Here is a 25,114-nt window from a genome sequence, read left to right on the forward strand (position 1 = left end):
TTTCTCTCCTGTGAAGTATGCTATCACAATTCATGACAACAATTGGTATGTTGTACTTATTTCATATAGATACTATAGTTTTATCTGATATGAACATGATACTTCTCTTTCAGAGAGTCAGAGTTTAGGGGAGAGCTCTGGACACTTTGGTTGAAAAAGGGTAAGGTTATTTTTGCAAAGATTACATTTTCCAGTCCAATTGACTTTCTCCACTCAATTCCATTGTTTCCCACTAGAAAACATTTTCCAATTCAGCCACTTCTTCAATGAACTCTTTAAGGAACTTGCATTCATATAAATTTGAACTATCTGCTGCAAGCACAGTAAATGGAACAGCTCTCAGCATAGTTCAGGGAATAGGTGAGCACAGCTTGTTGAACATCTTCCATTGTACACATTACTTTGGTATACATTTTCCCCCTTGTTAAAATGTGGTTTATATTTCTGGAGTGCAGATTGTGTAATGTATATATGTGAAATAATCTGGTGAGCCCAGAAACAAATGTTGTGTAAGAATGCATCTATACTTTGTGAATGGCTTTGAACCATCAATGGGTTATTTAACATATGCCTCACGAGTGATGATAAAGATATTGTCCTTTAGTTTCGCTATCACTACATTACTATGTGTGGATACATTAAATCTTTATGAAGGGTTAGAGAGGTTTAAAAACTAGCCTGATGTTCAACAAATATACAAGATATTCTAGAAGGAAGAAGTCACTAAAAAGGTGTTAAACTTTCATAATACGGTATACGCAAAAATGGTATTGCATTCCTTACTGATTACATTAAACATATGTTGGTGTCTGATACAATATTAACAACTGTAATAATATTAACATACAATTAATTAAATGTCACCACTACGGCATTGTGAACAATGAACTACAAGTGTTTTCATTATTATTTTGTTTTGTAATGAAGGGATAAAAGAGATACTATACAGCCCTGAGTAATGACCATTAAGGGGCAAATGCAAACTTACATACGTATTAGGCTTCAAGATAAATAATGAGGTCCATAGCTTGACAGATTTAAGATCCATATATTGATATCTAAAAATATATATTCTAGGTTATGCAGCTTATTTTTGACTGCACAATGAAACTGCAGAATTTTTTAGTAACTGAGTTTGTAACTGTAAGTGCTTATGAAATATAATGAAAGCATTTGTACACCAGCATTAACCAATATCCATATGTCTTCCTTTTGATACATAACAGTTTGGGTCTATATTTTCCACATTTATCTTTATGAGATTAGAATGAGCATAACATTTTTGTGCTAACACAGTTTTTTATTCCATTTTAGGGTCCTGAGTTTTTTTCTTTTTAATTATTTTGACTGTTTGCATACAAATATGAAACTAAAATATAGCTTTGAAAGTCTAACTCTATTCTTTTACAAGCCTGTATTTAGTTACAGTGCAAATGCGCTCTTAACTTCTTTTTGTCTGTCAAACTACATGCATACCATATTGCTTATCCAGTATTAGAAAACCATTAAACATTCCTGATGGCAGAAATACATTGAGTGATGCTCAGTAACAGAATTTAGCATAACTAAAATAGTAAAATAATCAATACACAAAATAGCATAGTTGCCAACATATCTTGGCATAAGTGCCAACTCAGTGGGTGCTCTGGGGCTCAAGCACCTATGGAAAAAATATAGGGGGTTCTCAGCACCCACCAGCCACAGCTGTTGAGCACAGCTGCCAACAGGCATTCGAGGGAGGGTGGAGTCAGGGTGGAACACTCACTGTGAAAAATAAAAGTCAGTGCCTGTGTATCTTGGGGCTCTTCAATTCAATCTCCATTTATATAAATGGCTTCCCCCCACTTTTCAACAAACCCTGGATACATCTGAAAAGATGTCATATCTTCCCTATTCAAGTACTGTGGGTTTTGCATATTATCATTTAGCATAGTACTATTTAAGAATACACTCTTTGCCTCTAAGATGGTGGCAACTATGTTTCCCTATAGATAAAGTGTAAATGGAAAACTTAAACGTCTGATTCAATACTTGGCATTTTCTTATACACACGTCTATTGCTGCAGGAATTTAAAACTCTTGGAGTTGAGTACACACTATTCTTATTTGCAACATAAGGCATAACATGCTCTGAAAGGTACATATCATTATGGACCCGGCCATCTCGGGAACTGTATGATGCTGTGGACTTTATGGATGACCTTGAATAATTATCATTTCTTGCTTTTGCTGCTAATGATTGTTTGTAAAGATCAGCAGGACTTCGCCCAAAAACTAAGTGCTGGTCATCACGATAGGAGTGCAGAAAAGGGTTATCTGCAGAGTGACCAGGATACAGGGATTTGCTCCGCTTACTGTCCTCCAGAGTTTGCGTTACAAGTGAGCTCTTGTTACTCAACAGTTTGCTTGGGGGGGCATGAAATGTGTTTGCATATGAGCTGGTGTCTAGAAACCTCTCTTTCTCTTTCAAGCTTATGCTGCGAGCAGGTCTTCCAATATCTATGTCCCTGCACTTATCGAGGATGTTGTCAAAAGAGTGTTGCCTGCTGATCCTCAGTTTATCCTTTTTCTGATGCTGGATTGCATTATTCTGAACCCAGTCATGTTCATACATTTCTTCAGGATGCTCCGAGTTGGCTGCTTCCTGCAATATTTGATCTTCATCAATATCATATAGGTTCCCCATCCGCAAGCAAGCATCACATTTGTAGGGAGACCTGCTTGAATAATGGCCTGTGTAACTGGGCAGATTGGAAAGACAGCTCCTGCAATGGGTGGAATTCTGTCTATATCTATCATTCACCTCAACCAGGGAAGCATTTTTATCTTTTAAGCTATAGTGCTTTGAATAAAGTTTGTACTGGTCATTATTTGGAAGACTGTCTTCATTATGCAAAGGAGTCCTGTTACCATGTTCTGCTTTCCTGTAGTTGTCATTGTGATCTTGGTAAACAGCAGGGAATTCAATAGTCTCTGGAAGGACAATATTTTCAATATACTGGGGTGGGTTCAGGTGGAGACCTGGCTGCTTGTCAGCATCGATTGTGTAAATTTTATCCCGAGGAGTGCTTTGTTTGGCTTTCAGGTATGTCAGCTCCACATCACTACAGTCCTTTGGGTATTTTGACACCACTGATCTTTTTTTAACATTGTCCTTGGTTTTGTGGTGTTTATTATTGTTTTCGGGTTCCATATGGCAAGTGGTTCTGCTTGAGGTCTCTGATACATCCGAATGGACAATCTCTTCGGGAAGGTATCTCTGGCCCTTCACAGAATGCTGCCTATTTTCTTCTGAACCATTTTCTCTCTGTGAACCTTGGCTCTGACGAATCGATTCTTGACGTAAAGATTCCACAGATTTCTTCCAAAGCTGCCTGGGTCTGGAGTTTACTTTTGCTTCTGCTGTAACAGCAACTTCCACTGTATTTGGATTTGATTCATTTAATGTGAGAGGATGCTGACCTTGGAAAACATAGTTGTTAAGATTGTCTTTGTGTCGGTTGCTGACAAATGTTTGCAGTTCACTCATATTGTCACCAAAAAGGTTGTCCTTTGGCTGAAAGGATCTGTTTTCAGAGAATATCAAATTCCCCTTATCCATGACCATGTCCATAATTAGCGAACCCCTTTGAATAAAATCACCTGTTCTTTTGGGGGAATTAATTCTTGAAGGATTAATATTGGTCATATTTTTGGCTGTTCGCAGTAGTTTCAACATGTTGGTTTGGGAGCTGGTCAAAGTAAAGTCAGGCGATTTCTTCTTTTCCTCAATGTGCACGCCATGAATACAGCTATAAATACCCTGTAATAAGAGTAACATAAAACAAGTTATATCACCAACTGGAAACTTTAAATACTGTAATTTCACATATTTCAGTATTAGCAATACAATTAAATTGGACATCACTTATTTAATGAGCACAAAGAGCAGAAGGGCATGCCTTCCTCCTGCAGCATATTTCTAGAATCATACATAAAACAGTGATGTTAAATATTTCTTGATTTCATCTATGTAACAGTAAAAGAAAAGCATTGCTAAAATCAAACGAAACATTTTCCCCAAACTGTATCATTCTTTGGCTCCATAGGCCTCAGGCATTAAAAAGGAGAATGTTATACTTTTATACTGTTAGCACTAGATTAAAAAAAAAAGTTTTCTGCCTCCAGCTATATGCAAGCCACCAGCTGCTCCCAACCTGATGGGCATGTCAAGAAGGTTTCCTGGTGGGAAGATGAAGGCAGGACAAACAAGGATCCTCCTCCTTGCCACAGCAATTCCTGTCCATTCGAGATCCTAGGAAAATCATTACACTTTGGCCTGACTGCTATCCTCACAAACACTGAATAGTACTTAGCTCCATGAGTGATCCTATATAAATCGATGGAATTACTTACTTAGCAGGGTAATACTTAATTTAAGTATGTCGGGAACAGGCCTTTCACAATACTCAGTTTACATAGTGCAAAATCAGCAGTGAGTCTGAATTTTAGTGGCCCTGGCTTCCCTGGTGAAAACATTGAAGATTTCTTAGAGTCTTCTTGACTACTATTCTTTACTTCCTGCTGGGTAATTGATGTGACAGCTAGGTAAATAGGCGCCATACTCATGAGTGGAGGGGCACCACTTGGTGTTACAAGGGTTATGCCTACAAGATCTCGACAATTGTAACAATGACAACAAAGAGAAATGTTAATTTCTGATGTCCACAGACAACTGAAACATTAAGTTCAATAAAACATTTCTGTAAATTAAATTCAGTAAAGATCTGCAAATCCTAAGCAGCCAAAACAAAAAAAAATCAGCCATTGGTCTTAATAAAGACAAATGCAAAGTGCTCCGCTTAGGATGGAACAATCAGCTTCACACATACAGAATGGGAAGAGACTGTCTAGGAAGGAGTACAGCAGAAAGGGATCTAGGGGTTATATTGGACCACAAGTTAAATATGAGTCAGTGTGATGCTGTTGCAAAAAAAGCAAACATGACTCTGGGATGCATTAACAGGTGTGTTGTGAACAAGACACAAGAAGCCATTCTTCCACTCTACTCTGCATCGGTTAGGCCTCAACTGGAGTATTGTGTCCAGTTCTGGGCACCACATTTCAAGAAAGATGTGGAGAAATTGGAGAGGGTCCAGAGAAGAGCAACAAGAATGATTAAAGGTCTAGAGAACATGACCTATGAAGGAAGGCTGAAAGAACTGGGTTAGTTTAGTTTGGAAAAGAGAAGACTGAGAGGGGATATGATAGCAGTTTTCAGGTATCTAAATGGGTGTCATAAGGAGGAGGGAGAAAATTCATTCATCCTAGCCTCTAAGGATAGAACAAGAAGCAATGGGCTTAAAATGCAGCAAGTGAGGTTTAGGTTGGACATTAGGAAAAAGTTCCTAACTGTCAGGGTGGTTAAACACTGGAATAAATTGCCTAGGGAGGTTGTGGAATCTCCATCTCTGGAGATATTTAAGAGTAGGTTAGATAAATGTCTATCCGGGATAGTCTAGACAGTATTTGGTCCTGCCATGAGGGCAGGGGACTGGACTCTATGACCTCTCGAGGTTCCTTCCAGTCCCAGAATCTATGAAAACTGAATGTAAATATAATATAAATGCATTTTACGTATGATACCTTTATACTGTTATTTTTTAATTTGGTGCTTATTATCAGCAAAGGCAGTAATTATGAACATAGCATAATTACAATGCACATAATGCATATTAGCTGTTTTTTCCCCCCAATATTCTTGTTAGCATAAAAAAGTCTTCATTTTTGCTTACTCCTGTTTCAGCCTGTTAGCTGTGCAATAGCAATGGAATGCCCTAGTTCATGAAGAAGGCCTCACAGACAGCTGACATCTGCTAAATTGAACTATAAAGTTGATGCTAAATAAATAGGCCAATAAAGGATTTGGGTCTGACTTAGTTTAAATACAAAATCCAAGTGAAGTTCTAGAAGTTATGTAGGATGTTAAGATGTATGGATTTTATTGTTAGAAGGACTTTTGAAATCCTAACCTCCTTAGTCATTGGTCAGACAAATGTCCCAACAAAGTGAATGGGCCAAATGCCCAGGTCAGTCATAATGTTTTATTCACTGGGGAAAAACTCTCATGATTGCAGCGGGTATTTTGCCTGAGCAAAACATGAGCAATAGCAATAGAATTTAGCCATAGTAACATCCATACAAAGCAAAGATGAATGGTCTTGCTCTTTTACAACTGACCTGTTTATAGTGTCTTTCGGGTTTATGGTTCTTTTCTTACTTGTTTAAAAGTCCCTACCCATCATTCTCTTCTCCTTCTCTTTTGACAAGATGTTAACTACAGAGAATACCTAGCCATCAATGGAGAAATCACAGAAGTTCAGTGAGGACCCAGAAGACTGGATGCTCATCTGAAATACCTGCACCTGTTGGTCTACAAAACTAGCCTACAATTGAGCAAAAACAGGCATTTGCTTGAAAATTATTCTATTTTCCTACTTCCAGTCAAATGGAAAAAGTCAGCCCACATGGTATTTCAGCTCTATTGTTTCCTGTCCCAGTCAGAATTAATGTGGTGTATTGCAAACATGAAAAAATAAAATATTCTAAAATGTTAAATTAACCCTTTCGAAATTGGATTTGGTTTCAGTTTTGGAGTGAAAATTGAAGTCAGTTCTTATTTTAATTTAAACATGTTTACCCATCTGTAGCAGGATTCTACTAAATTTTAAGTCCTCCTTTAGGATGAATTAGCTGTGAATTTGTTTGTGGCAGAAGTAGCTTTTTCAAAGTAGCTGGGAGAATTTCAGATATAAATAAGGGAAAATAACAGGCAGATTTACAATATGCTGTAAAACAGAGCAGCTCTTTGGTTGCAAAACATAAGAACTTTGTTACAGGATTACTCTAACATTTCAAGGGAATGTAGTAAGCCTGTCTTCTGAACACGAGAGAAAAATATTGAAATGAACAGGAGAGATAGCAGGCTTCCTAGAAAGCTTTTGCATTAACCAGGATAAGAAAACCCTGAATGAACATGAGTAACTCCTTGCAGACACTACAGATTCATCAAAGGGAAGTATGACTGGCTTGGAGTCCCCTTGGATTCTAAAGATGTTTGCAAAATATTATTAATGCAATGGTTTCATGAAGCAAATGAAATCACTGGAACCCTTCCCCCCTCCAAAAAAAAATCATTATTGCTGTGTCACAGCAAAAACCTCCTCTTTAACTCGCAGATGACATGAATGGAACAGTATAGCCATAACAAACCTATAAAACCAAGGAAATACAACTGAAGATGAAATGTGCCAATTCCCCTTTAAAGCGCCTAAGTTTTGCAAAGTAAATAAGAACTTTCCTTTTTAGCTACTCTCACTCTTGTGAATCTCAGCCTTAAAGTTGGTGTCATCTTTGTAGGTGTTGATTTCAAAGCTTTCAATTATGGCTACTATTTAAGGTCTTTCTAAGAAGACCGGATGGGCTCACAACAGAAGATAAATCTACGTTAGTCTACAGCATATCTAGATGCTTTGGCAATAAAGCCATAGGACCAAGCTGATCCTTTGGAGCACAGTTTCTCAAACCTTTTCACAGGGTGACTCACAAATTAGAAGACTGTGCAAAGGAAAGAAGAGATGGCCCATGAGACAATCATATGAACCACCTCCCCACGCACTGACAACCACATAACACCCCCTAGGTAACAGCAGCTATGGCTTATGTGGATGAGTAAAATATTTTCAGCAGCCTTAATGCAAGCCAAAGAAGGAGAGTCAGCACCATGTGATCATTTTAATCTCTTGTCAAACCATCGGTGGTCCATGTGACACAATTTGGAAAACTGCTTTAGAGCACAAACAACACTGGTCTTCCAAGACTTCATCTCCTCTCACCTTGATTATTTCATATTCTTCTCCATAGCCTCACGCTATGCCAAATCTTTGTGCACCAATACATGTAGGATGCTGCTGCCTGCTCCCTCCCATACACAAAGAAACACAACTACAGCATCCTCCTCATCTTCTAACTACTCCACTGCCTCCTGTTCATTTCAGGATCTATTAAAGTCAATGTCCTACTAACTTAGCAGGAATTGGTTTCTCTTCCACCTTCCCCTCTCCTCCTCTCCCCAAAAAAACCTCCTCAGTACTGTTGAAGCAAGAGCTTTAATCTCTGCAGTTACTGTCATCTGAAACAGCTTCTCTATCTTTCTGCCTCATCAACTCTGCAACTCATTACAAATCTGAAAACATCTCTCTTCTCTCTGGCCTACTCATCAGACTTCTCCACCCCCCTCCTCGGCCTCCCCCCCCGCAGTTATTTAATTCTGTAAATCATATTAGAGTAACTCTAAAGCATTTCAGGATAAATTTGCCAGAAAGATGCTGGAAGCATAACATTGCTTTGCAGTCTACAAAACCTGCTTATGTCCCTTATCCTGGTTCCTTTACCAAACACCTGCTCTCCCACCATACCGCAAAAAACGAATCACCTTAAAAAAAAAAAGGCAGAAACTTAACATTTTATGCAAACTGCAACATTTACCAAATGGTGTTAAAATGTATTATATTTAACACAACTGAGCATGATTTTCCCCACAGAAAATATTCTCCATAGAATCCAATTTGGAAACATCTTCAAACTACAAAGTCCATCTCTGATTTGCCAGCTGGGAAGCCAGGAGTTGATTGAGGGCAAGGTGGGTGGGTGGTATAGAGGTATACAGTGTATCTCACTTGAAAAAGAAAAGAAGCCAATATGAAAAAGGAGAAGTGATTGTGTATGGTACATTTTTTAAAGATGGGGTTGTTTAGGAAGCTCAAACTTATGCATAATCCAACTTTCTATCTGGTCCAGGACAGTACAGTATTCAGTGAAAATAACAGCTTTTACCTGCAGATGTCTGGAAAACAAGTCTACAAAGAAGCACCAAAATTAAAGGTCTCATCTTGCAGTTTTGCAGTTCCATATAAATATTGCAGAAATTATATATATATAAAGTTGTTTTTTTTTTCAAAAGTTAGATGCAGACATAAGAAAACAACTTTAAATTCATAAGGGCCACATTCCTTGCCCTCCCCAAACTCCCTCTGATGCCGGTGTACATCTGAATGTGTCCAAGGATCAGTCTCAAAAGAAGCAAAACAAACATTTAAAATGCCCACACCACTGAGTTTGGTGCTAACACTCATGGGCCACAACTGTAAGCTTTCCACGTAGGGCGTCACAGGGCAAAATCTCTTACCAACAGAATAGGACACAACATTTACTCTATGCTACTTCTTTTAGCTGCAGGCCCAGCTATTCACTTTGGCTACATTAAAAAAATTGCAGAGTCCGTCAGCTATTTAATGTTTGATGCATAAAAAAACCCTCGTTTGTCAAAAAGAGTAAGACTAAACATATTTCCTGCTTTTACTTCTACAATCATTTATTTGGATGTAAAAATTCACTTTTTAATTGGTAGAATTATCTTTAGAAATTGACTTAATCTCTAACCATATAAATAAATTCCATTTTTGTGTGTCTAATCTGGGTTTATTGAAGGAATCTAATTAATTAGGAACATGTAGCTGAGAAATACCTTCTATACTATTTAACACTCTTAGAACCCACATGTTCTATGAAATACACAGTACTGAGCGTTAATATTTATCATCTGATTAAAGCAGGTTTTTTTAAATTGCTTCATTCTAATGATTAGGCCAATTCCTATTAACGAGTAAATCTTGTATTTCTCCATTAAACCTTTCTCTAATGAAGAATCAATAGCCTGTGATTTCTGTATTTGCTTATTGACTATCCTGACATGTGCTAGTCCACCAGACAGCTTACAGTCACAGCGATCAAATGAAAAAACAAAACAAAAAATCCCTAGGAGTGCATATGAAATGCAACTATAACAGAAGCTCTTATCAAAGTTTTAAAAATGTTTCAGATATTCAGCAAGGGGATAAAATGAGAGAAAATATGCCTGCCTCACAGGATGTTGATTAGTGGTTTTAAGAAATTAATTGTTATATTAACTACTGGATAAAGGATGTTTATGATAGTTTTACTAACCCTACTGATCGAGAACAACAATCCTGGCCTATCTGTGCAGACCCCAGTGAAGCAGAATCTGAGTTTCCAGTAAAACAAATGTTCCCAGACAAAGGTTATTAGGCTGAGTGCCATAGCTGCTGCGAGCATGTAAAATACGCCTGCCATGTTGTCAATATCCAGCTGGCTGCTCATGACTTCATTCTTCTCATTATGACAAATACCAGTCAACCACAGTGTTTCCAATTCTTCCATCTCTCCTGGAAAAAACAAGAAATCATACAGTTAGGATCTGAAAACCATCATTCATAGTATATTGCAAAAATGAAAATCTAGGACATAGAGTAATTCCATCTTTAAAAATACAGCACTCTGTAATATCTCATTTATAAAGCGACTCTATTCTTATCTGCTAATTTAGGACTACATTACTTTAACAGATTTCAGGTCACAGTACCTCGGCTTGTGACTTCATCAGATTTCATATGTTAGCTAGACTTGATTAACCCTTTCTATCTCGGGTTTTCCGGAAGAGGAGAGAAACATCTGAATGTGGCACAGTCTTCAAAAACAGACATTTTGTGTTTTGTATATTATCTCTCTCTCTGTGGAAACAGACTTTCAACTATTGAGGTCTTGGACATCTGACAGAATCTCCCTATCCTATTTTATTCCTTGGTATTTTTAACTTCTATTGTCATCTGTTCAAATAAGTAGAGTTTTAAAAATAGATATCTATGGTGATATTTCTAGTCACGTGTTTTGTTTCTTTGCCATGTCTGTATCTAGTGGAGGATTGTACTCTATAGAACTAGTCAAAAGGAATGTAATCTAGTGGGTAGAAACAGCACTGGAATGCAGGCTTCCTGGCTTCTATTTCTGAGTCTGCCACAACCTTGCCAGGGGATGTCAAGCAATTCACTACTCAGTCATACCAGCAAAACAGATATACCATCTCCCATAGCTGGGTGGTTCTTAGGCTGAGTGTTTGTAGTTTACAGGTCTTTGAGTTCCTCATCATTACTGTCATCACAATATGCAGACAGTTAGTGCAGAACAGTCTGACTTTGTTGGGCAAGTTGTTATTTAAAATACACAAAACTAAGTACACTCATCCAAACAAATAAAAGTGTTATAGGGCTAGAACTCTGAATGGAGCTCTTCCAGCAATATATAAAAAATTATTTAAATTATGTTTTACTTTGTGTGTGGACAAGAAATCAGGTATAGCATTCAATTCTCCCATCATCATCTCCTCAATTCTTCTCTCTCTCGAATATTATCTTATTTGGTGAGAAAAAAATCACTTAAAAAGCATCTTTGGGGCAATCCATGCTCCCCACCTCCCATTTTTTTCTTCTCCCTGGTGTAATCACCACATGGACCAAAGCAAAAGACTAGCGAGGCTCAGTATGAGACTCAGATATATTTCAGGATCTCCCTTCTTTTACTTTTCAGCATGCCAGAGGCATGTCAGCAGCAGTGAGGTTTTCACAGAAAAGCTACTAACTTGTCACACTATTCCAGGCTTTTAAGAAGGGGCTAAGCTTGCAAGACAAAAGGCAATAACCTCATAACATTGCTCAGGGTATGTCTACACTACAGGATTATTCCGATTTTACATAAACCGGTTTTGTAAAACAGATTGTATAAAATCGAGTGCACGCGGCCACACTAAGCACATTAATTCGGCGGTGTGCGTCCATGTACCGAGGCTAGTGTCGATTTCCGGAGCGTTGCACTGTGGGCAGCTATCCCGTAGCTATCCCAAAGTTCCCGCAGTCTCCTCTTCCCATTGGAATTCTGGGTTGAGATCCCAATGCAAAAACAGTGTCGCGGGTGATTCTGGGTAAATGTCGTCACTCAATCCTTCCTTCGGGAAAGCAACGGCAGATAATCATTTTGCGCCCTTTTTCCCTGGATTGCCGTGGCAGATGCTATAGCATGGCAATCATGGAGCCTGCTTTGCTTTTGTCACTGTCACCATATGTGTACTGGATGCTGCTGACAGACGCGGTACTGCACTGCTACACAGCAGCATTCATTTGCCTTTGCAAGATAGCAGAGATGGTTACCAGTCATATTGTACCATCTACCATGCCACTGTAAATTGGCAATGAGGTGACAGTTATCAGTCGTTCTGTACCGTTTGCTGCTATCATGGGTGCTCCTGGCTGGTCTCGCTGAGGTTGGCCGGGGGCACATAGGCAAAAATGGGAATGACCCCTGGGTCATTCCCTTCCTATGTTTTGTCTAAAAATAGAGTCAGTCCTGCCTAGAATATGGGGCAAGTGTACTAGAGAACCAGAGAGCACAGCCACTCTGTGTCAGAGCCCCTGAGATCCCGCAGAAATGATGAGCTGCATGCCATTCTAGGGGGTGCCCCTGCAACAACCCCACCCATTGCTTCCCTCCTCGCCAACCCTCCTGGGCTACCATGGCAGTGTCCCCCCATTTGTGTGATGAAGTAATAAAGAATGCAGGAATAAGAAACATTGACTTTTTAGTGAGATAAAATGAGGGGGAGGAAGCCTCCAGCTGCTATGATAGTCCAGGCAGGACATTAAAGGGTAGCGGGGGAGAGGAGACCAGCCTTCCACTGCTATGATAGTCCAGCCAGTACAGAATCTTTTCTTTAGACATGACAGGGTGGGGGGTGGGGGGGCTGATAGAGCTCAGCCCCCAGTTGCTATGATGAGGACGGTTACCAGCCGTTCTGTACCATCTGCTGGGAATGACCAGGAGTCATTCCTATTTTTACCCAGGTGCCCCCGGCCGACCTCACCGAGGCCAGCCAGGAGCACTCACGGGCTGATGACGGGAATGGATACCAGTCCTACTGCACTGTACCGTCTGCCACCAGGGAGAGGAGAGGAGAGGATGCTGCTGTTTAACGCTCCAGCACCCCGTCTACCAGCAGCATGAAGTAGACATAGGGTGACATTGAAAAAAGGAGAGAAATGATTTTTTTCCCTTTTCTTTCAGGGGTGGGGGGAAGGGTGTAAATTGACGACATAACCCTGAAATACCCGGGAAAATGTTTTTGACCCTTCAGGCACTTGGAGCCCAGCCAAGAATGCAAATGCTTTTCGGAGACTGCAGGGACTGTGGGATAGCTGGAGTCCTCAGTACCCCCTCCCTCCCTCCACGAGCGTCCATTTGATTCTTTGGCTTTCTGTTACGCTTCTCACGCAGCACTGTGCTGAGTCCCTGCTGTGGCCTCTGTCTGGAGATTTTTTCAAATGCTTTGGCATTTCGTCTTCTGTAACAGAGCTGTGATAGAACAGATTTGCCTCCCCATACAGTGATCAGATCCAGTATCTCCCGTATGGTCCATGCTGGAGCTCTTTTTGGATTTGGGACTGCATCGCCACCCGTGCTGATCACAGCTCCACGCTGGGCAAACAGGAAATGAAATTCAAAAGTTCGTGGGGCTTTTCCTGTCTACCTGGCCAGTGCATCCGAGTTCAGATTGCTGTCCAGAGCGGTCAGTGGTGCACTGTGGGATACTGCCCGGAGGCCAATACCATTGATTTGCGGCCACACTAACCCTAATCCGATATGGTAATACCGATTTCAGCGCTACTCCTCTCGTTGGGGAGGAGTACAGAAACTGGTTTAAAGAGCCCTTTATATCGATATAAAGGGCCTCGCTGTGTGGACGGGTGCAGCGTTAACTCGGTTTAACGCTGCTAAAATTGATTTAAACGCATAGTGTAGACCAGGCCTCAGAGTCTGAAATGCTGGCAAAGTGTTCATTGCAACCGTTTCTCTCTAAACTCATTATTTATGTTCCCTGAACAGCAGAAATAGTTTCTATCCTTTTTAAACTCCACATTTTGTTTAGTTCCATCTGCAAGCACACCGGAGAACTAATGAAATTGCTTCTGGAAAGGTTTTTATATTGTACAATGTGACTACTCTTGAAACATCCTCTACTGAAGCATTATATGCAAAACACATTTTGATTCTAAGCCCTTTACCTTTTCTTCAATAAGAGAGACTTCCCAGAGATATGCAGTGGCATAATTCTAATTTCTTTTGTAATGACATGAGTTGTCTGCTTCTGGCAATAATGATCAAGAATGAAATGGGACCTACAGAGAAGTATCAGGTTAGCTAGCTTCAACTACTTCACAATTTAGTACACAATACATTATTTTTGTGCAGATTTCCTAATCTACCCCTCCCTTGCCAATGAGCTCTGTAATATGGAAGGTGGGATCTTCTTGGTCTTCTGAGAAACACCAGAAGGCGTTTCAAGCCCTGTAATCAAGAAGAGGGTTGGTGTGAGCTGCAAAGAAGATGCATTTACATCTTAGTTACCCACATATCAAACTGGAACGCCACTGAGCTGGCATGTAAGAATAGTTCACAGCATATAGAGTCCAAGGGCAGACAGACAATAACTGGACTATGAGGGCTAGAGTAGAGGCAAGTGGGAATTCAACACCAGGGTAGAAGAGAAAGGTTCTGTACATACTTCAGTGATGAGCATTTTACAAGTTCCTAAGTCAGAGGAGCCAGTCGTGGCTTCTTAGGGTATGTCTACACTGCAATCATGGATCGTGATGACAGCTTGCGTAGACCTATCCAAGCTATTGTTAATCTACCTAACTCAGTACCGGAGCAGTGAAGCTGCAGTGGCGTGCGTTTCAGCACAGGCTACCCGCCTGAGTAATTGTCCTGGGTTCTGGGCAGGCTTGTACAGTACCCGAGTGAGCGAGCCCTGATTGCAGTGTAAACATACCCTTAGTTGAGTTTTACACTTAAAGCAGAGATTCAGCCTCTATGCATGAAGAATAGTGTATCCTCATGAAAATGACAGTGCTTACTCTTCGAGACCTCAGACCACCACCACAAGGAAAAACAGTTCTAAATTATCTTTAAAAATCACATTTTTAAGTGGGACAATAAACACTAAAATTCATTCATCACAATTATAGAATTATTGCCTGTGCTCAGGGTGCTTATATGCACTCCCTTACCTGAAAATGTTAGGATTTCTATTCTTTGGTTTGTATCCTAACATTAGAGCCTCAATGAGATGTTGCTTTGCCCCCCCAATTTATAGTCCTCCCTAAGATCTCCCAATAAAACACACAAAGACTCAAGAAAAGAAAAATGAAAGTCCAGAGAAAGTGTAATATTGCCTGCTTGTGTGTTACCATCCAAGGTTCTGACAATCAGCCTGCACTGCTTTCCACAGTAAAATCCACATCTCCCAAGACTGTCAGATGTCAGCTTGGTTTGGCTGCTGTGCTCTTTCACAATTCACAACAAATTTCATGGAGGGATTTAACTCTCTTTTTTATTACTGTGTATTTTGCATTTCCTTTCCTTTGGCATATACACCTAAAATAACTAGTGATAAGCCAATAACCTTTTGAAAAAATAACAGCACAGAAACAACCCAGGCTTTTTTAAACTGAGCTATGACTGTGCCCTACCAACTTACAAGGAACAAAGTGTTTTGCAATGGTGCAAGCAGGGCTGTTGTAATAAACCTCTCCTTATACCTGGTTAAGAGTGCAATCACTTCCAGCAGACACCTAATATATACACTCCACAACAATTTATCTCATTTTGAAACTATACAGGGCACACGCTTTGGAATTTTGTTAAACTCTAAGGGTACGTTTACACTTACCTTCCCGGTCGACGCGGTGAGTTCGACTTCTCGGAGTTTGAACTATCGCATCTGATCTAGACACGATAGTTCGAACTCCAGAAGCGCTGCGGTCGACTCCAGTACTCCACCACCGCGAACGGCGGTGGTGGAGTCGACGGGGGAGCCGCGGAGTTCGACCCTCCCGCGTCTGGACAGGTAAGTAGGTCGAACTAGGGTACTTCGAATTCAGCTACGCTATTCACGTAGCTGAATTTGCGTACCCTAGTTCGACCCCCCTTCTTAGTGTAGACCAGGCCTAAGTTGACATACAAATGAAAGGACATTGTTAGACTGAGTATAGATCAGACTGCTACAAGTCAGGGTTTAGCTTAAAATATATTATGTTTATATTATTTAGATGTGTGTGGTTTGTTTGATTCGTTCACATAGATTTATTTGGTATATTAAGCACTTACAATTTTTTATTCAATTACGATCAACTTAGAGTAAAGGTATTGTAAGGCTGAGCTTGTACAATTTATATTCATTGACAACTATCTATCTCATCACCATTTATTGTGCAATTTTATGCCAATTACTTTCATCTGTGCAAGGTACTATGAGGACACACGTCATTTCATGTTTCCCATTTATGAACATTTGCAATTTATGTATGTTAACATATATAGAGATGAACTAAGTCATAATTCTGGAATCCTGATTTCAAATCCCCCGTGATCCAAAATTTGGGGTTTGGATTAGGTCATTATGGAGAGAGGAGCTATTTGCAACACTAGGTGAGTTTGAATTCAAAACACTGAAGTTTGGGGGTGGTCTTAATTTTGGTTCAGGATAAAGATACTGTCTTTTCGGATACTTCCAGTACTCTGAACTGGAAGTGGCCAAGGATAATGAACAGTCTCGGCATATACATGTAGCTACAGGTAAAGAATTAGTAGTCTGCATATGCTCTCCCTGTGTGCATAGGTCTGGTTAGTCAGCTAAAGCTGATAGTGCAGAGGTCCCCAAACTGTGAGGTGTGGCCCCTAGCAGGTGCTGAGGAATGTTCAGGGGGCCCAGATCAGCCCCCACAGGATATGGGGAGGGAGTGCCACTCCTGGCCCCGGCCCCGTGACCCTGACCTAGGCTCGGCTCCCAGCCTCTCCCCCACCCCCAGCTGTAGCCCCCTTGCTCCAGGCCGTGTCCCCTGCTCCCAGAGCCGTGGCCCCACTCCCGACCCTGGCTCCAGGGAGGAGGGAGGCCCAGACAAGGGTAACGGGGGGGCACGAGGTAACAAGTTTGGGGAGAACTGTGATAGTATAACATCAGGAGGTTCTTGCAAACCTGTGAAAGTAAGCTCAATGTACTGTATATAAAAAAAAAACCCAGGCATCTGTGAAGTCTGGCATCAATGCAGTTGGAGCCTGAACACAGTCTGCTGCTTGGTCTCAAGCTACTTATAATTTATAATTCAATTTTTAAAGCTTTTTGTTTTAATATCAGAAACTTGTCAGCAGGAATGACCATACTGTTATTGATTTACTCTTCATACACCATATGCAGATAGGATTAAAAGGCTTATGGACAAGTAAAAGTTTCAGTATCAAAGAACATGATGAAAAAAACAGGACTAGAAAATAAAACAGCTCTGAACAGATTTACAAAAGGAATAACAGCAATATTTTTTTTCAACTTTAACAGACTCACAGCATGTCTATTTGGTAAAAATTACAAATAAATAGAAAGTGACTGCAGTAGGTGGTATGTTAATTTCTACCCTTCTGTATTTATAGAAACCTGACTCACCCATAGCACAGAGAATAGTGCAAGTAGATATTTTTAAAGGCCCAAACCTTACAGCTGCTGAACATCTGCAGCTCCCAGTGAAGTCAGACTAAGGTCCAAAGAGCTAGATTGTGATCTCAGTTACCTCAGGGCATAAGGGGAATAACGTCAATGATTTCAGTGGAGTTATTCCTGGTTTGTACTGGTTTTACTGGGAGCAAAATCTAACACAAAGTAATTACCCATAAGAACCATTTCAAGCAAAGCTGCCAAACCAACAGTCATAGGAGGCCATGCAGATCTCACCATATCAGACACAGGCGTAAATACTAGCATGACATTTACTGCTTATATTTTAGTGCCACATGGTGTGGCATGTGAGCTGCTTGATCCTAAGTGAGCTCTTGAAAACAGCTTGAGTTCCCTTGTGATTCACTATCTCTTTTATTATGGCCCTGAATGGGCACATCACAGGTTCCCCAACATCTGTTTCTCTTATGCGTGAACTACCCTGACAGTGAACTAGAAATACAAGGGAAATCCTCTTAGTGCTTATAAGAGAGGGTTCTCTTCTAGATTTATCAGCAAGCCACTCAGTACCTCTCCTTTCAGTTTTTAAAAGTTCTCATGACACTTGGTTCCCCAGATCATGAGACGGTCACTCTGTCATGAGTTAGGTGGCACTGCTAACCTCATTCTAATGATGCCAGCTTTGTATTAAATAGTGAAACTCTAGCTGTCTCACCAGCACTTTGAAGCTGTTCATGGTGTATCATGGGCAAAGGCTGAACTGCACTTTGGACTCCTTTTAGTTCCTCTCAAGTGAACCCCTTTGGGAACAAGCCTTGTTACCGGCACATCTCAGGGCAGAACTATGTCATTCAACCACTCTGGCTCTGATCTCCTCTCACGTGTTAACAGGGTTTGGAACCTGTGAGCCCTTTCCCTCTGGGGACTTGTGACAGTGGCTGACTCAAAAACAGTTTCTTCAAAATGTGCCATTTATTCATTCCCCTGAAGGTTCAAAGCTTGCAGAGCAAAGGGTAAAATAACAAAGGTCTATATACCCTTAACCTTTCTCTACAAGCTTTGGCTTATTTCACCTAATGCAGGTACCTCCATCTCTGGGTTGGGAGAAGCTATCTGCTCTGATGCAGCCTCTGTCTCCACGCATGTCTGTCAGTTCTCACTGACATGCCATGGGTATCCCATGGCAACTCACTCAACTACTTCCCTTTTCTGGGATGCTGCAATGGTCCTTTGGCTCCTAGGCTCAGCGCTGGGAAGAGTAAACCATTCTATCCCGGAAGGAGCCAAGGATAGAGCCTCTTCCCAACTGATGATCAAACGTGGTTATCCCAGCCCCTCTGACGCTATTTACCACAGGTGTCATTATTTTATTTCTTCTTGATTCCCCCTTGACAGCATCCTTTGTTTCAACTCTGGATATTCAGGTAGGATTCTACCACACAGATAAATGCAGATGTATATGATAGTTATCAAAAACTAATACACTATTTACTCATTTTCCTCACAATTTTTATATAAAAATAATGATAAAATCCTTGGCTTTTTTCAACAAGAAAAGAAGTTACAACTTTTTAGTAAATATATGGTGTTTTCCTCAACCTTAATTAAAACAGTTCCTCATTAACAGCCCAAACTGCTCCCTAGTTAAAAACAGGTTGGAAATAAGCAAGCCCGAGCTTTTGTAATTCCATCTGAGACCAAAACCAAAGGCATTAAAACTTCCATTGCTAATCGTTTGTATGAAAATTAGCTTCCAAACTGGTCATACTATTGCATTCAGATAAAGGAATGCTCTGTTGATTTACTGATGTTTGAGCACTTCCTGGGCATCTTCTTCCTGGGAGGGGAATGGGATGAGAAAAAAGAAGAATCCTTGGTACCTTGTCTTGGCTTTCTTCTTCTGCCCACCCTGCCATCTGTAGAGAGCCCTGCTCCTATATTTTTAACCTGCTCGGTAGCTTCTGAATTATTCTGTCAGGAGAGGATATGTGGGAACAGCAGCGGCTCCAGGCACCAGCGCTCCAAGTGCCTGCCTGGGGCGGCAAGCCGCGGGGGGCGCCCTGCTGGTCCCTGCAAAGGTGGCAGTCAGGCAGCCTTCGGCAGCACACCTGTGGGAGGTACGCCGGTCCAGCGGATTTGGCGGCAATTCGGCGGTGGGTATGCTGAAGCCACGGGACTGACGGACCTCCCTGCCGAAGGCTGCCTGACTGCCGTGCTTGGGGCGGCAAAAAAGCTAGAGCTGCCCCTGTGTGGGAATCCTTCAGCTGTGTCTATGCACTTATGTACAGCAGTCCAGAATGGTGGCTGGGGTTTTAATGCCCCTTTTCCTCCAGAAGTGTAGCATATGCCTAAGTAGTACAACCAAATCACTCACTGCAGAGAATTGTAACAAACACGGGTAGGAAAGCTGATACAGTTCAGAGTAGGGACGAAAAGTGAGGAAAGAGGCGCACAGACAGTTATCAGAGGAAAAGAACAGCTGATGGAATTATTTCATCAGATGAGAAACCCATGTCAAGTAGCCATCAAAATACCCATCAGTAAGAAATAAGGGTGTGCAAAACACACAGTAACGTAAGTGAGGCCGTGCTCAACCAGGGATTAACCAAAAGGAAAAGAGAAACAATTATGATTGTGTAAAATGGCCTTTATGAAGTATTAAATGTATATTGTTATTTCTATTGCGTTAGTGCTCCAAGAATCAAATCAGGATCAAAAACCCACTGTGAAAGGTTCCATAAAAACAAATGCTGTAGGCAAACCCTGTCTCTGCCCTAAAGCCCTTGCAATTTAATTTCAGAAAAGACCCAATGAGAGTCTGAAAATGGACTAGAGTAAGACAGTCAAGTAGTTTTATTTTCCTCTCAGCATGTACAATATGTTGTATGCAATACATTATACACACACACAGTCTGCAACAACTGAATTTAAAAATTCTGAGTTTCTTTCCCCAGCACCCCCAAAATCATATGACATATGTCATTTATGGATTAATGTTGACTTGTTAAAAATCTAAAAAGAACAAAAGGACTGAGTAATAGCTATGAACTTATTGTGAGCTAATGACTAGAGTCTGCGTGGCCCTGTTATTCAAGGATGAATAAAACCAGAACAGCTAAGCACGATTTCCAACATTACATTCTCACTCATCCTGTTCAGCTACACACACGCCCCCACATATCCACTCACACTCTCCGGTCACATTTGTTCCACCCACTGCTTAAGGAGGACACTAAATATATAAACAGAAAATCACTGGGAACAAGGATGTGTTCTGCCTAAGCAGCACGCACTGTAAATATGTACTTTTAATCACAGCACATTTTTTCTGGCCCCTTAATCTACAGCATGAGTCACAATGTATTATAATTGAAATATCAGTTTGGAAGACTTATGCAAATACATACCAGAAAAAGAATCAGGGGTCAGGTTAGGGCTTTTCTTCGAGAGATTTAATGAGAAGTCTTTTTTCTACAGTTGCATTTTCCCTGATGGGGTGGGAAACACACACCTACTCACTGAGATTCTCAGTCAATATATAAAGTTGCTCTAAAGCCCATGGAAAATTAACCAAAATTTTGAAGAATTTGTTAGCAGGGTAATGCCTGTGTGGAAATCTGAGCAAAAAAATGTTTTCTCCCACTAGTTTGTTTCAAAGGCTACAGCTCTAAGGGTCAAAACCTTAACACTGCCATGTCAGCCAATCTTTAAAGGACAGTTGCTCTCCAGGAGGCCTCTTCCCACATCCTCACTCAATTGATCTTTCTTAACACCAGCTAACATAGTAGCCTCCTCCCCTTCTCAAATGCCTGGCATACAGCTGAGGTCCCACCTAGGCAGCCCAGCTAGTAGTTCTCCAATCCATTTCCCACGCACATCTTACGCCCAGCCATGCATCCTCTTCTCCAGCTTCTTCTCCACTGACACCCTCTATCTTCTGCCATTGTCTGCCTGCCTCTACTTAACTGCCTTCCTATTCCCCCACATCTTACCAATTTCTGCCCTTTTCTCTCTGTTCTCTCCTACTGTTCCTATCCTCACTTGTCCAGTGGCTCTCTGCTTCTTCTCTTTACAACATCCTCATGTTACCCATCACTCTAGCTGTCCTGACCCCCGGGCCGCTCTACGCATTTGTCCCTCAGCCAAGGAAATGCCTCCTCACAAATCTGCCACCTGGCAGTGGTTCTGCTTCCAGCCCCACCCCTGGAGCTATAAAAGGATTCAGAAATTATGCAGCAAACTTTGAACTATTTTGCTGCATATTTTCTAAAATTACTGTTTTGTCACCAGTGGGGAAATAAAAGTCAAAACTGGAGCAGAAGGTGGGTAGATTTGTTTTCAGATGCTTGAGTTTTCACAGGGCCTAGAGAGGAGGTTGAAAATGCAGCAACTAAAGACTTACTGAGTTATGCAATCTATGCACATAAATACAGTTGCAGGCAGCTTAGCCTAACTGATTAGACCGAAAATCAATAGAAAAAAAACCCGTAGAGTACAGCTGGGAAATTTTTTCAGCAGACCTTTTCCCCACTGAAAAATGCAGAGTGGATTGACCAAAACAAATGTGTCAATTTCTGTTAATTGTTTTGGTCTAAACAGAAAGAGAAAAAAACCCAGGAAAGCTGAAACAGTCCATTTCAATTTTTCAGGCTAGATTTGCAAGGGGATTTAGGTGCAAAACCGCAGAGGAGGAGATGCCCCTCATTGGAGTGAAATTCACCACTCACCAGATCTTTATTAAGGGAGGACACTAGCAAGCATGATCATTTACTCACAAGTGGGAAGTGTATTAAGGTGGTCTCCCACAGACACCTCCAGTACAAGAAAATTCACAGCTTCAGGTTCCCTTCTTAGGCTAACTGTTTGTAACTGACTATCTTTTCTCACACATATGTATTAGTTTCTCATTTTCATATCAATTCTCCAACCCTATCACTACAAGTTTAGTGCTAACTCAAACCAGTCTTTACTCTCTTTATAGATCAATTATCTTTTGTTATCCCCACAAACATGATTATTCTGAATTTTCTTATACATCCTAAGCTATGCAACTCTTAATCACAGCAGGTTTCTATCAGGCCTAAATGTGCTTTTGCTCTAAACACAAACTCCCAATAGCCTAGTGATTAGGATATTCACCTGGGCTACAAGAGACCCAGGGTCAAATCCCTGATCTGAGTCAGGGACTTGAATACAGGTGACTTCCCTAACTACAGAGTCACTCTCAGTCTCTGTGACCAATGGTATTCAAGCATTTGAAGCAAAGAGGAACAACTTAAAGGGAAGAGATTGAGAGAGACCCACTCCAGCATACCCAATAGCCTGGCGATGAGACTACTCACAGAGAGGGAGAGCAAGACTTGGATACAAGTCACTGCTCCAGAGAGGGGATTCAACCTGGGTCTCCCACATACCAGGGGAGCACCCTAACTACTGGGTATAGGGAATCACCAATCCCACATCCCCTTACTCTATTTCATGAATGTAGCCCACCATTTCCTTTCTTTTTGTTAAACATGCCCAAAGTCAAAATGAAACTTTTCATCTGGGTCAATACAAAAAGTTTAGTTTGATCCCAAATTATTTTTTTCTGACTTTTTTGATTCATCTACAATACTGGGAAACTGCAGGTTCAGTTCAACCCAAAGTGATTTGGTATTTGTTTATTTCAAAACTGCCAGTGAATGGAAAAAACTCAGCTTGACTGTTGCTAAGGTAGTGGGCTGACTTATAGGTTGGTTAGACTGCCTTACTGAGCTCTGTAAAATTAACTATTTTGTAAGGAAAATCAAAGTGGATGTTGTGTAACCAGATCCTTGCTATTAGGGGAATAGAATCCTACCAGGGATAGAGCTGGTTGATAGCAAACAGCAGCGTAGAAAGGCATACCAATTCTTCGATTGCTTACAAACTTGGCGCTACTAGGGTTAAGCGACATTTTATTTCTGGGTAGCAGATAATGTAAGCATGCCCTCTAATGAATAAAATGAGCCCCTTTTGTGCACCAAACTGCACTGCATTTTAGGGACTATCTTGAAATAGTCAATTATTTTAAATAAAACTGCAGTTGTTAATTACCAGACTGGAGTCTGTGCACAGATAATGAGGCTTCTGAGACAAAAAAATGGACACCTGCTATTGTTAAGCATGCTTAATTCATTGTGTCTAATAAATGGGAAAACACAAATATCAACCTAAGTATATTAAGAAAAGGTCCAATGGTCCATAACAACTGATGTGCTTCCTAACAAATGAATATTCATCTTCTATTTCTAGAAACAGGGCTAGCCACAGATATATGGGCAACCTACGTGATGAAACATTTGGGACTCCACAACAAAGTAGGTGCTCTCATCTTTTATCCTTTCTCTTGGCCTTGCCAACTCTGTCCAGTCATCCAGCTGCCTTCACCAATTCCTTATTAGGTCAGGGAATTGGTCCTCTAGTATCCTATTTCCTTCTTACCACCCATAATTCAGAGATGAACTCCCAGAGGAGGTGATTCTTGGCAGCATGACTTGTCATTGCAGTGGAACCCTTCCTACAATCAGGATGTTGCCCATGTAGTTTAATACAGCTTATCCAGTCCAGGCCACCCGTAAGCACAAACTCACATCCTTCTTGTACCTGCCCTAGTAACCAGGGAGCATCAGCTCTTTTTCTTCTTCTGTTTCTATTAACAAAAGGGGGACTCAAAATAATTCAGATGGTCACAGAGAAAATCTGTGCATGTTGAAAGGTCCTGAAAAAAGCTGCGGTGTAAACCCCACATTCATGCTAGACTTTCATGTTCAGTGTTGACGAAGAAAGTTGAGGATAGTGCCCAAGTATAGTGCCACATTAGTTTGAATGCAATCAAAACTGGGGAACGTGACAGAAAATTAAAGCCACCTTTGGGCTTTAAAAATTACACACACAAAATACAGTGCAGGAATCCATCTAATTGTTAAGGCTAAATCAGAGAAGCACACAAAATCATGTAGCGTGTATGCTAGCTATGTTTATATATCCACATAAATGATACGACTTGCTCCTATGAAAATGTCTGGCTATAACTATCCAAAAGGTTTTCTTATTAACAAAGTATTCAGATTAAAAGATTATACATGTACAACTCATTAAGAATTCTTTTCTTATGCTTCTCACACTCATTAGATTTATAATTATCCACTGGTGTTCCTCAATAACAACAGCTACACATTCTCTTGTTGATAATGAATAATTATCTGGCATTACCTCTTTCATAAGCCTAATTTTAAAGAGCCAATCCTACACAAGTGAGTGAAGTATTTATGAATCAATAGTTTGTGTATTTACCCAAAAAACCTCATTCCAAGCCTGATGAAGGTGTCCTGTGAAAATTATCTTAAGATCACCACGAACATTTACTTTTTGGTTTCACTTGACAACTTAGGAAAGATGTTCAGTGAAATATCAGAATGATCTGCCTCTCTGGACTCTGTGTCCATCCTTTCTGATTGCTCAAAACTGAGTTACATGAAGTCTCACCTAAAGAGATTATGGATAGAACCACTGAAATTAGAGTGGGAGTACATCTATCATGTCATTTAGCCCATCTCATTGCTAGTGCAGTTGACTTATTCCCTACATTACATTTTCTAGTGCTTTGTTCCATTTTATTTTCAGTGTGCCATAACTCAATAC

General features: G+C 40.6%; 1 protein-coding gene across 3 annotated transcripts in view; it reads right to left on the reverse strand.

Moving 5' to 3' along the window:
• Positions 1 to 1,088: 1,088 nt before the first annotated feature.
• GRIN2A (glutamate ionotropic receptor NMDA type subunit 2A) overlaps positions 1,089 to 25,114 on the reverse strand; it is a 264,715-nt gene continuing 240,689 nt past the window's right edge. For all 3 annotated transcript variants that reach the window (XM_044978610.1, XM_044978609.1, XM_044978611.1), the window contains 2 exons: positions 10,045 to 10,283; positions 1,089 to 3,802 (listed from right to left, as the gene is read on the reverse strand). In XM_044978610.1, coding sequence (XP_044834545.1) covers positions 2,012 to 3,802; positions 10,045 to 10,283 — 2,030 coding nt within the window. In that variant the 3' untranslated portion in view covers positions 1,089 to 2,011. The remainder of the gene's footprint in view (positions 3,803 to 10,044; positions 10,284 to 25,114) is intronic.

The sequence above is a fragment of the Mauremys mutica genome, chromosome 11 (assembly GCF_020497125.1).
Source record: "Mauremys mutica isolate MM-2020 ecotype Southern chromosome 11, ASM2049712v1, whole genome shotgun sequence".
Lineage (NCBI taxonomy): Eukaryota > Metazoa > Chordata > Testudines > Geoemydidae > Mauremys > Mauremys mutica.